Source organism: Perissodus microlepis, chromosome 5, assembly GCF_051167445.1.
Source record: "Perissodus microlepis isolate ML-2025 ecotype Zambia chromosome 5, ASM5116744v1, whole genome shotgun sequence".
NCBI classification, from domain to species: Eukaryota; Metazoa; Chordata; class Actinopteri; order Cichliformes; family Cichlidae; genus Perissodus; species Perissodus microlepis.
Window position 1 is genome coordinate 14,103,253 of NC_140465.1, and position 13,795 is coordinate 14,117,047.

The 13,795-nt window shown below is 37.9% G+C and overlaps 1 protein-coding gene across 1 annotated transcript; it reads left to right on the top strand.

The window, feature by feature from the left end:
* Positions 1–5,815: 5,815 nt before the first annotated feature.
* Positions 5,816–12,861, top strand: LOC146386754 (uncharacterized). Its single transcript, XM_084928038.1, has 4 exons — positions 5,816–5,985; positions 6,372–6,487; positions 7,621–7,842; positions 11,340–12,861. Exons 1-4 carry the CDS (start codon positions 5,865–5,867, stop codon positions 11,358–11,360), a joined length of 480 nt encoding a protein of 159 aa, XP_084784164.1. The 5' UTR covers positions 5,816–5,864; the 3' UTR covers positions 11,361–12,861.
* Positions 12,862–13,795: the final 934 nt, after the last annotated feature.

Genomic DNA, 13,795 nt, shown 5'->3' on the forward strand with positions numbered 1-13,795 from the left:
TGGAATAGAAGAAATTGTTTTTATGAACAGCTTTATACATATAATGAGTATTTATAATTGATTGATTGATGAATTGATGGTAATCTGTGTGTCACATGAACAAACAGCCAATCCATGGGAGCAGGAATCCTGGTTGGGTTGTAACTCTTGTGTAATGAGTTTTTTTAAATGGGTTTTTGGTTTATATTTTATCGCTCTTCATTAAAATTAAACTACCATAAAATTGGAGACTATTCATCTCTTTGTAAGTGAGCAAACTTATCCATTCGGCAGGGTGAGGATATGCAACCTTTGAAAGAGCACCTGAAGTGACCTACATGGAGAGAGCCTTGAGTATGCTCGTGTAGAGGTTGGTACTAATTTGTAGACATTTAAAATATTGCACTTGACAGGAAACACTGCAAAGTTAGTGTATTAGTTCATCTTTTCCGTAGCTATGGATCAGCTGGCTTCCGGATTTATTGGTGACCTTTTTTGAGCAATTTTTCATTTACTCTATGCTTTGATAACTACGAGGAAGGTAAATATTATTTTACCTAATCTAACACAAACATATAGTTTGATCTTTTTGAAAAAGCATATCAGGTGAAATAAAACATTTTGATGAAACTGGTATCATTTAAAAACAGGTGCAACCAACAAATAAGCGAAAAGCTGTTTGATTCGACATTTCAAAAGGGCAATCACACCCAGACAAAAAGGGCAGCGACTTTCACCCCTCCACCCAACCATAACTGCAACTTCCCATTCTGGCTCCATGGGACGAAATAGCAAATGTGAGCTGACTCACAGAGGTCACGTTGTCTATGGATATTCATGTGAACCAACTTCATGTCAAAGAAGCACATTTAACTTGTAAAGATGCAACTACATCATTAAAGTCTTCTGTTTTTCTTCTTAAAATGTCCACATACATTGAGGTTAACGCTTAATGCTCAATTTTTAGATTAACTGTCTTTTTTGGCCTTAATATAGGCAATGCTCAACCTATGAGCACCACCATGAACACAAAAAATCCATATGCCTACTAACTGTTTAAAAGGCTCATTCAATGTTCCAGAGCTTTCCATCCAGTTATCTGAAAGTGTATACTACAAAAAGAGGACTGTAAACTGAGTTGAGAGAAGAACACTCTAATCCTTCAGAATTAATTAGACCAGCAGGATCTTTATAATCGAAGGTAAGTTAATGTGTAGATGCAGACTTGCTGTTAGTCAGTCTCCGATCTGTGCTCAGGATATCATAATGTGCACTCACACCAGTGTCATAGATTTGGAATCCAAAGTGGATCTTAGTGCAGTGATAATGAATACACAACATGTGACACATGAGCACGAGAAAGAGTTGTATAAAATATGTAAAAGAAATTAACATGAAATTTAGAAACAATATTTTTCAAAACACATCATTTAAAAACAAAATATATTTCCTCTTCCTTGTATAGCTGGAAAGAGTTTTGATGTGCCATTATTATCTTGAACAAAAATGTGGTGTTGGCAGTGTGTGGGCAGAGAATTGAAATTATTCTGTGATTAAAAGTTGTATTAAACTAACCCCTGGTTCAGTGAATCAGCTCACTCAGAATGGATTTATTATGTAAATATGACTGCACTGAGGTGCATTGGTGGCATTAACTGAAGGACTGGGCAAAATGTGCAGGATAAGCAGCTGTTTTTGTAACATCCATTCAATTTATTTATATAACTCGTATTCACAACAAGTATCAGCTCAAGGTTTTTTATATTGTACCGTAACGATCCTAAATAATAAGGTGAAAACCACTATAATCAGAGGACCCAGTATAAGTGAGCACTTGGCAACAGTGGGAAGGAAGAACTCCTTTTTAACAGGAAGAAACCTCGCCAGAGCTAGATTCAGGGAAGCGTAGCCATCCTGTTGTGGCAGATAGCATATCCTGAAGGTAAGGAGATGGGACAGAAGACACACTGTGGAAGAGAACCAAAGTTTAATAATAATTCATGAATAAATGCAAAGTGGTGTATAACATATATACACATATTGAACCATGCATTTTCTGCTGTTTATCCAGGTCCAGGCTGTATGGACAGCAGTCTAAGCACAGACACTCAGACCTCCCTCTCCCTGACCACCTCCTCTACCTCTTCCAAGGATACACCAAGCCATTCCCAAGCCAGTCAAGAAATAATCCTCCCATAATAATCTTTCCAGCATGCCCTAGTTGTGTCTTGTGTCCTCCTAGGATACGTCTGAAATGGCTTACCATGGAGTGGCTGTAGTTCAGAAGGTAGAGCAGATCATCTACTAATGAGAAGGTGGTTTAATCCCTGGCTGCTCCAGTCTGCATGCCCAAGTATCCTTGTACAAGATACCGAACCCCAAGTTATTCTTTCCAATGTGTTCAAAACTGCTTAGGCATCAATAGATATGAATGTATGAAGTGCTTTAACAACCAAAATGTAGTAGAAAAAAGTGTTGTATAAGAACAAGTCCAGTTACTATTTGCCCAGGATTAGATGTATCAAAATTACCAATAGTTAATGGGGCATTAGTGGATCTGCCAAAATACATGGTCAAAGGGATGGCGTATAGATAGGAAGGCCTTGGGAGACAGGACCATTTTAAACCAGACGTATGTGCTTTGTAAACTATAAAAACTCTCACAGGCTGATACAAGGTGGAATAATGCTTAGTGAAATGCTGGGACTACTGGTACCACAGTGCATAAATAATGAAAAGCAACAACACCAGCAGTTATTGATCAGGTATTTCATTACACAAAGCCAGAAGAGAGGATCCCGACTAAGCTGAAAAGAATTGGTAGCCTCTCCTTTCCACTCCACACTGATTCAAGGGCTTCAGAAATGAATCTCTGTGCTGTTACAGTCATGAACACAGAAAACAAGCTGATGCTTGTGACAGGAGAACTCTTACCCTCCAAAGCAAAATGTCAGCTGTGCTCCAGTACCCATACAACAATACAATTTAGTATACCAGAAAAATATGCTGAATAGTATTTGAAGAATACCTTTAGTATAGAATGGCCAGCATCCTTTTGACCATCACGTGATCCACAGTGGAAGTGCACCCCTTCTGACTAACATGCATGCCCTTTTTATTCGTTTCGTTGGATAAAAGAGTAAAAGAGTCAAAGTTCAGAGCCAGTGTTAAGCAGACGTTGAACTGGCTAATTGTGTGCATAATATGTGCAATAGTATGTTCTTAATCAGCTCTAGTACCTAATGAAAGTAAAAAATAGAATGTGCCATCTGTAATGCAGGATTTATTACTTGCCTGCTTCACCTCATATGTTCTTATTTAACCAAAAGCCCTGCAGTTAACTACGCACAGGGTTTTCCATCTATCTTCCTCTTGTCCTCTCTTTGAATTTATTTGCTTAGGCTATTGGCTCCAAATGATTGCCAGCATTTCAACTGATAAACACTGGTCTACAGCCATCAATCAATACTCTCTCATTTCAGATGCTTTCTGACCACCAGTTATCCTCAATGATTCTCCTATAAATCCATGATCCATTATCCATTACCAATCTATTTATTCCTTAATCTGTATTCATTTGTTTTTATTGTTTGAGGGGGGGTTGCTAGATTTTTGTATCTACACTGCCTAGATTTCTGACTATTAGCCTGTTTTCCAACCTACCAGCTGCTGAATCTTATTTTGCTGTAGACTTCTTTAGATTGTACTTCTCAAAAACATGACTAGTAATCACTGGTGGTGACTCCTCTTTAGTAGCCACTTTAATTAGTGACTCTATCAACTTTTCTTTTTTATTTACGTGGTTTCATTAACAAGTATCATAAGCACAAAATTCAACATCATTCTTGTACAGATGAGACTAAAATGAAGCAAAAAGGGGCCTTTAGCAGCTATTGCGCTGTCTTTTAGAAATCAAAGTGTTGGCTGGTCCCAAGTTAGCTTGGACTAATCTAAAATAAATCAGAAAAAACTGTATTGAGCTCTCTGCTGAAATATCATGGTCACCTGTCCACAAATCTCATACTCACAGCTAGAAAGGCTGGTGTACTGTGAGACAGTGCTCCTTGTTTTGCATCGAGATTTAAATTTTAGCTATTGGTTATAAATCCTGGTGTTTATGCAGCGTATGGGATGATGCATTAACAATTCTGCTTTGTGTGCACATATAATCATCCAGATGCATATGCACACAATGTTCTAACATGTATGGTACCACCACATGTTGTAATTAAGAATGTGAATAATGTAGATGTTGCTCAAACTATTGTCTTAGTGTCCAAGAGCCACTGTGTTTGCGCCAGGGTGGGGCAGCTCTCATGAAAGGGCATGGTCAGAAGGTGAATGCCGCCATCTTCTGGAGATAAACTGCACAACAGGTTGTGTGTCTAGTGTCTGTTCTTGTAAATTATGTAATTACAAACTTATCTCCAAAAGCATATGAGCTTTTGGAGATTTTCATATGAAATCCTGGTAAATGCTACCATTCATATCAATTAATATGCTCTGTGTAGAATTTGAACTCATCATCAATGAATGTGAGCAAAACAGAAACCTTGTTAAATATTATTGACTTTCACTGCATGTCCACTATTACCTGTTTCTTTTTTCTTTGCTGTCTCTCCTTCTCTGCATCTCTATCCTCCGTCCCAGCCTTTGTCCTGTCACCAAAAGGTAAATGTAACAGTGAAACAGATTTTACTACCAATAAAAGGCTTATTTTAAATAACTTTATAACAATATTCTAATTGAATATGGGCTGCTGCTGGCCATTGACAGGTCACATTTCTCATTTGCCCTCTGGAGACCTGCTGTAATGTAAACACACAATGAACTTGCCACACTGCTGAAGAATGCAGAGCATCTGTGTGAATGTAGTGTTACATCATGACATCAGGAACACTGGGGATTAAAACTTGTTTAAACCTGAAGCGACTCTAACAGAAAAGTTGGGAAATAGAAGAAAATGTTAGAAAACAATATCAAAATACATTATTATAATTGCTATCACTATAGTTATTTCTAGGGGTACTATGATGAAATTTAAGAGTGTTTGAGCATGGACGGGGTGTAGGCCCGCCCAGTAAAGTCACCCGGACTTCTGCAGATACACTTCAACTGCAAGTTACTCTCGTTCAAACAGTTTCATAATGAAAAGCATGACCCTACTCGGATATTACGAGTAAAAAAGAGAAGGAAATATGTCAAGGATATTGCACTGACAAATACCCGGCCTAGTGTCTTGTGAGTTTACTGACCCACCCTCAAACCAAGACTCTCCTGCTTTGTATCTGCAATCCAAGAAAGTTAGTTATCTGTTTAGTTCATATGGTCTGCTGCCGACCCTGTTGAGCACCCCATAAAGGATCTCCATCACCAATGATTTTTGGTGCCCAAATAGAAGTCCTCACACACGTTTAATTTCAGCGTTGAATGTGGGGTATTGTTCAGTTCAGGCTAGTTAGGGTTGAGTTCTTCACCAGGAAATGATGCAATATTTTTCAAAGTGAAGAAAACACAACCGTCACAGTACAGCCCATCCCACTCCCGTACGCCTTTAAATAGATTCAAAGTGACCGAATAAAAGGTCAGACAAATGCAATGATGAAGTGTTAACCTCAAAACCTGAAGAAAAATGTTGTCCGTAACAGAAGACTCTGTTAGGGACATCATGCAGGGAGAATGTAAAACGTGACAGACTTCGTTATTTGACGTTTAATGTAGCCTATTTGCACAAAAATATAATATTATAGGTGTTTTGTGCGTAAGCAGGATAGTATTATTTTAATCCTGTGTTTTCACGGATACGTGGATGGTGAGAGGGGAGTGGCGCACACCGGAAATTAGCCAACTATTGCTCCTCCGGCTGCTTATAGTTAGTCATAGCCATGGCGCCGGATGAAAAAATTGTAGAGTGGCAAACAAAAGAGATAATTAAATGGCTGTTTAACGACGAAAACAGTGCGAGGCCCCGTATGTCAGATTGTAATTTGGAGACTGACAGTTCAGGTTAGTGCAGCTTTTGTATGTAAAATATAACGTTTCTTTTACACTGGCGGGCGACCCAACAGAGTAAGCTAGCCACAGTAAGCTAAAACGCTTACTGTGAACGCTTTCATTTTTGAATGGTTGGCATTAAAGTGTTTCCTTGTTTTATTTCTGTTGCAGTCGAAATTCGCTCCTAGCAGACATTAAATAATATTAAAACATGAAGAAGACGTTTTGAGTCTGGTATTTTTAGTCTAATATTTTTATTTCCTCTTATACCCCACGGAGTTCATCTCAGTGTCTTCGTCCGTTGCTTGTTGTTAGCAGGTCTAACGTACGATATAAGGATGACTGTCAGTGTTAATATGACAAACGTATTAACCGTGTGCTTCTCTGTATTTTTAAAGACGATTTTGACCCGGTTATAATCGCTGATAAACTGAGAGCTGTCGCCGATACCCTGAATGAGGACCCCAATTTTAAAAAAGCATTAGATGAGCTGAAGAAAACCGCAGCAACAGAGGTAAACCCATAAAACTACATCCTTATTTAATGTCCTCTTTGTCATTATTCACACAGCAGCAGGATGATTGTAAACTGTTTTAAGTTTCTAAATCTACAGTGTCCAGTTTGGTTTTGTAACAGCTGAGCTAGTGCCATCATGGGAATGTTAGATAATGGGAAGAGCTTAAAGTCCCAGTTTGATTCTGAACCATATATTTCGGTGTTAGATCATCACCAGAGTCACCATGAAATACATTAAACACAATATTTTAAAAATGGATATAATTAGTTGCTCTCTTGGAATTAGAGAGCAACTAAAACACTCACCAGGCAGTTTGGGGTTGGACCAGGAAGTAGCAATTCTTCTTAATTCTTCATGAATTCAACAAGGTGCTGAAAATGTTACTCTAAGGTTTGGGTTTTTCTGACTGACAGAGGCGAGGCTGCCATATCGCACCATCGGCCCCTCTGGCCAACACCAGTAGGCGGTAGGTGAAGTGTCTTGCCCAAGGACACAACGACCGAGACTGTCCGAGCCGGGGCTCGAACCGGCAACCTTCCGATTACAAGACGAACTGCCAACTCTTGAGCCACGATCGCCCATATTTCCAGAGTGTGCCACCTTTAAATAAAATCAATTAAATGAATATAAATACCCAAAACATGCAGTTACATTCTCCCAAGGTAAACTAAACTAGACCCGAACTCTTTCATGGCATGCATTTTTAATTTCTCTTTACTATTTGGGCTGATTGGGACCTGATGAATGTAGAAACAAAGTGTTACCAGACTTCTTTTTTTTTTTTTTTTTTTTTTTTTTTACCTGATTTTTGTTTCTGAGAAAAATGAGATGCACATATGAGGACATTCATTTTAAATTTTGATAGAACAGTGGCAGTATAATGTCCTCCCACGTGGATATCAGGCCCTTGTGGAGCAAAATTTTGTACTTTGATCTAGACAACCCAAAATGTAATGTCCACATATGTGGATGCCAGGTCCTAGGAGGTTAATATAATATGCTCTATTGTATGCTTATAATTTAGGAGATAAAGTATTGGTGTCAGTTGAAGAAGATGGATGGATGTGGTCAGAGTTATTAGGATGTTTGTTTTCCAGCTTCTTATAAAGTACCGCCTCCTCTCACCCCAGGCTACAGAGGCTGCATTTGAACGTGGCGTGGAGCTCCTATGTAAGAGTCATGTTGCTCAGAAAGCTGACATTGCTCCAGAGATGCAGCTGATCCAGGCCTCAGCAGCTATTGGACTTTATCTGAAAAACTCATACCCAGAGATGAAAGACAATGTCAAGACAGCCTTGGCTTCATTCCTCAACAGGCGGGTGGGCAAATGGGTCACTCAGAAAGGAGGATGGGTAAGTAAACTTTTAAGATTCAGATCTCTTCAGATTTAAGTCTAAATAAACCTCAGCTAAAAAAGGTTGACTGGGGTATTGATGACAAGCTGCCGGATGGACTGTGTCGAAACCTTTTCTTCTTCTTTTTTTTTGTTAATGCAATAACTCAAGAATGAGGCGTCTTGGGATTTCCAAATAGATTTTTCTGTGTATTAGATGTTAATCATAATAAGGTTGGAGGTCAGACACTGGAAAAAAATGACAGCTGAAGTAGCCTTTCAATTGTCCCACTGCAAATATTGGTTAAACAATATGTTTCTGTAAATACACTTGTAATGAGTAAATGGTAATTTGGGGCTTTTACTTTGAACTGCTCTTTTTCCAGGGTGGAATCACTGTAAGACATACATCTCATACATTTTCTCCAATCCACACAGGCTCATATATATATATACATATATATATATATATATATATATACATACATACATACAGGGAGTGCAGAATTATTAGGCAAGTTGTATTTTTGAGGAATAATTTTATTATTGAACAACAACCATGTTCTCAATTAACCCAAAAAACTCATTAATATCAAAGCTGAATGTTTTTGGAAGTAGTTTTTAGTTTGTTTTTAGTTTTAGCTATTTTAGGGGGATATCTGTGTGTGCAGGTGACTATTACTGTGCATAATTATTAGGCAACTTAACAAAAAACAAATATATACCCATTTCAATTATTTATTTTTACCAGTGAAACCAATATAACATCTCCACATTCACAAATATACATTTCTGACATTCAAAGACAAAACAAAAACAAATCAGCGACCAATATAGCCACCTTTCTTTGCAAGGACACTCAAAAGCCTGCCATCCATGGATTCTGTCCGTGTTTTGATCTGTTCACCATCAACATTGCGTGCAGCAGCAACCACAGCCTCCCAGACACTGTTCAGAGAGGTGTACTGTTTTCCCTCCTTGTAAATCTCACATTTGATGATGGACCACAGGTTCTCAATGGGGTTCAGATCAGGTGAACAAGGAGGCCATGTCATTAGTTTTTCTTCTTTTATACCCTTTCTTGCCAGCCACGCTGTGGAGTACTTGGACGCGTGTGATGGAGCATTGTCCTGCATGAAAATCATGTTTTTCTTGAAGGATGCAGACTTCTTCCTGTACCACTGCTTGAAGAAGGTGTCTTCCAGAAACTGGCAGTAGGACTGGGAGTTGAGCTTGACTCCATCCTCAACCCGAAAAGGCCCCACAAGCTCATCTTTGATGATACCAGCCCAAACCAGTACTCCACCTCCACCTTGCTGGCGTCTGAGTCGGACTGGAGCTCTCTGCCCTTTACCAATCCAGCCACGGGCCCATCCATCTGGCCCATCAAGACTCACTCTCATTTCATCAGTCCATAAAACCTTAGAAAAATCAGTCTTGAGATATTTCTTGGCCCAGTCTTGATGTTTCAGCTTGTGTGTCTTGTTCAGTGGTGGTCGTCTTTCAGCCTTTCTTACCTTGGCCATGTCTCTGAGTATTGCACACCTTGTGCTTTTGGGCACTCCAGTGATGTTGCAGCTCTGAAATATGGCCAAACTGGTGACAAGTGGCATCTTGGCAGCTGCACGCTTGACTTTTCTCAGTTCATGGGCAGTTATTTTGCGCCTTGGTTTTTCCACACGCTTCTTGCGACCCTGTTGACTATTTTGAATGAAACGCTTGATTGTTCGATGATCACGCTTCAGAAGCTTTGCAATTTTGAGACTGCTGCATCCCTCTGCAAGATCTCTCACTATTTTTGACTTTTCTGAGCCTGTCAAGTCCTTCTTTTGACCCATTTTGCCAAAGGAAAGGACGTTGCCTAATAAGTATGCACACCTGATATAGGGTGTTGATGTCATTAGACCACACCCCTTCTCATTACTGAGATGCACATCACCTAATATGCTTAATTGGTAGTAGGCTTTCGAGCCTATACAGCTTGGAGTAAGACAACATGCATGAAGAGGATGATGTGGACAAAATACTCATTTGCCTAATAATTCTGCACTCCCTGTATACATATACACACCTGCACTAATATTTGGTTAAAGGTCTCTTAGCTGAAAACCTCTAACCACAATTGTACCTCTTGTCATTGTGGCCAAATAGATCAGTCTTAGTCTCATCTGATCATAAAACATTTCTCGAAAAAGCATTTTGCTTGTCCAAGCTTGGTACTCTCAGTTCATGGTGATGTAAACTTTCTCTGCTATGTTGACAGTGATCCTGTCAGTTTCCTTTCATGTGATAGTGAGAGTATGGGTCTTCATCCAGACCTTGACAAAGTAGCAACAAACTAAAAATAACCTGTACTTGCGTACAAGTGTTTGGATTGATGGTTTTGGGATAAGCGGTTGTTTATGAATGGCTCAGAGAGACCTTACCTTCCTTGGACTTTCCCATTTTATAGGTCAATCCACTAAGTGCTGACAAACAAATCATTTTTATACTGCCAAAGAGAAACTATCAGTTATATTTAGTCATGATTACAAACAAGAAGTTAATAGGCCTTAATTTTGTCAAGTGAAAACAAAACTGTTGAACCTTTAAAACCTCAAAGATTTTCATAATTTTGACTCTGTAGATTAGAGAAAATCCAAAATGAAAAACAGATGAATACAGATTAAGGAATAAATAGATGTGTAATGGATGATGAGAATGACCGGTAGTCAGAAAGCATAATAAAGAGATTTGAAATGAGAGAAAACTGATTGATGGCAGATGGCTTCAAACTTGAAGCTTGTCGATTGCTACTAAAATTGTGAAAGGTGGTGTGAGATTCTACCTTGCTACGGGGACATTTAACCAAATATTAGTGTGTGTGTGTGTGTGTGTGTGTGTGTGTGTGTGTGTATTTAAGCCTGTATGCACACTTCTGGGCCTATGTGGATTAGAGAAAATCCAAAATAAATTTGTGCACCTAATTCTTGTTTTGTTTTTGGTTTTTTAAGGTATTTGGGATGTATGCAGTACAGATATTCCACCCTGGTAAAATAACAGTTCAAACAAATAATTAAAATGATAAGTGTATGTAACCAAAGCTCTACAGAAGAGGAGAAAAGTAAGGGTCAGAGAGTCTTTTTGTATAAATGTTTCTGGTGTTTTATTAAAAGGACACTGCACTTTGTCCTGATCGAACTTGTTAAACCTGACGCACATGGCAAAGTTACTGAGGCTATACTGCCTTACTCTACAGGAAATTGCAGATGACCTTATTATGCAGCATTTTTACAACATGAAATGAACTTTTATCTTGGATGATTTTCGAATCCGTCGGTCATTCTTAGTCTGTCTTTGACCTGAACCACAGTCTTATTTTAGTTAAGTCATCTTTAATTTTGGATTCAGTTGCAGTTTAAAAATGATTAAAAGACCATTATTGTTGTATTATACACTGTGTGCAATATCTGAAATGTTTCAGTGACATATACAAATTCATGTATTTTCATTGTGCGTGTTTTTGTTACTTTTCAGGGCAAAGTTGCACCTGTTTGAGACTAAATCCAGCCAAACCAACCTCATAGAGCTCTACAATCAAACCGGGTATTAATTTCTTAAATGTCTGTTCAGGGTTTTGCTATCACACAGGCAGACATGTTATCACACACTAAGCCTGTTTATTATATGAGAGAGAGGGAAAAAAAAACCAGAACACTTTCTCATTGAAGTTCCTGTTTGGCTGAGCCCATGTAGTGATTCTTGGCTTTATATGTGGTGATAAAATAATTGTATTACTTGAAATGCTCTCCCTGAACGGGTTAATAAATAAAGGGCAAATAATATAAAAATATGATACTAGCGGATCTTCACTACATCATGATCTTAAGGGAGATTCTTTTGAGTAATCAGTGGGGTAGCCTCTAATCATGTCTATTTATTGTCTTTCTAAGTGCTGTCTTTTGGGAGGCCCTAGCATCTCTCAGTAAGGTGAAAATGATTCGATTAATTAACATTATTTAGTAAGTTTAGGTGTGTTTTGAATTCTTAATGGGGAAAAAACCTTCGTAAAAAAGGGATTTGTCCCTTTTGCAAAACCCAGCATGTTAAGATTTTGACTCCATATGTACCTTAAATCATACTCATTACATTTTGCTATCTTTGGTCCAGCTCTAAATTCAGGTGTTTGAAAACAGTTTAGTGAAATGCAGGTAGTCTAACATATCTTGAGCCATCAGATGATGAACCTGCTGTCAGGTTGTTATGTTTATGTCTGCATTTTATTTAATTTTTTTCACGATGACACATTTGCACTGGGAAAAACTGAACAACTTCAAACGTAGGTACACACGTGTTGCCATTAGGGATGTGCCAATTGCATTAAAATATTAATTTGTATGTCAGCTGGTAAAATATTTTTTATTTTCTTATTTGTTTCTTCTAAATGACTAAACAGTAGTGGTATTTACTTAAATGTAATCGTTAATCCAACATTATGGACAAGGGTTTTAATTGAAATTATATTTCTAATGCTAAAGTGTAATTCATGTTATCCATGAATTTTCAAATTTGCTGTTTTACAAAAAATCAGAAACAATAGTAAAGCACTTAAAAGAAAAAGAGACCAAATGACAGTTATTTACCTGTGTTCCTGAACAGAAAGATTAGTTGTTAGTGCCGGCTCAAATTAAGTTCAGTGAATTCATTCATTTTAAGTAGGTTTTTGACAGGATTTCTAAAATAATGTTTGTTTTTCTGTTTCGTCAATGACTGCTTAATCAATTTTAAAAGCATTTGTTAAGCACTGTATCTTTAAATTTAGGAAACTAGATTATACAGTGATGGATAAAAATCAGTTAATGCTAAAGATTTGCTGATGGCAATCAATAAAACAGATATTAGGAAATCATGGTTATTGGTGCTGTACAATGATGTCATTAAACCCAGCAAATAAAAAATAAATGTATATTTGCACATTGTTGTCAGTTAAAAGTGCAACTAAGCTTTTTCTTTTTGTAATTTTTCTAATGATTCAATAAAAAAAGAATTTGAAAATCTTTTTGAGTATCATTGAATTATTGTTTTAACACACACATATATATATATACATGCGTCACACAAAAGATGTACTTTTGCAATATGCAGTATTCAACCCCTAAAAAAATCAAAGCATATTTGCGTATACAAATGCGACCGCAATGATTTGATCTTATGACTTTTTAGCATCTTTGTTTAGTCATTTTTGTCTTAGGATAGTTTTTGTGACTAAATATACATTTGAGTGTCTTTCCATTCAATGCTGTTTACTGCCAGTGTACGGGGATTATGCATCTATCGATTTAAGCTGATTACTCTGGAATATTAAAGTGTGATAACCTAGGAGTCAAGTTTAACTATAGTCATCATACACACTCACTGGCCATTTCATTAGTTACACCTAGCTGGTAACAGGTTGAACCTCATTTTTTTCCCCTTAATTCTTCCTTGAATAGGTTCAATGGTTCTGGTGTATATTTATGTAATGTTGGCTGCACATCTCACACTCTCCCATTCCACCACATTCCAAAGGTGCTCGACTAGATTGAGATCTAGATTTTTTTTTTTTAAATTTAGTTTTTTTTTCATAGTCGTCTCTTCTCCAAGTTTGGTGAGCCTGTTAAAATGTCACTTCAGTTTTCTGTTCCTAGCTGACAAGAGTGGTCTTCTGCTGCTTTATCCCACCTGCTTTAACATATTCATTCAAAGATGCCCTATACCCTGGTTGGAACAAATGGTTATTTGAGTTGCTGTTCCTTTCCTAGCAGCTCAAACCATTCTCTGTAAACCCTAGAGGTGGTTGTCTGGGGAAAATCCCAGGAGGTCAGCAGCAGTTTCTGAAACTCAGACAGCCATTCTGCAAACAACAACCATGCTACGCTGGAAGTCACTTCAGTAGCCTTTCTTCCCCATTCCGCCGTTCGGTTCAACAGCTCAGGTTATCTTGACCGTGTCTA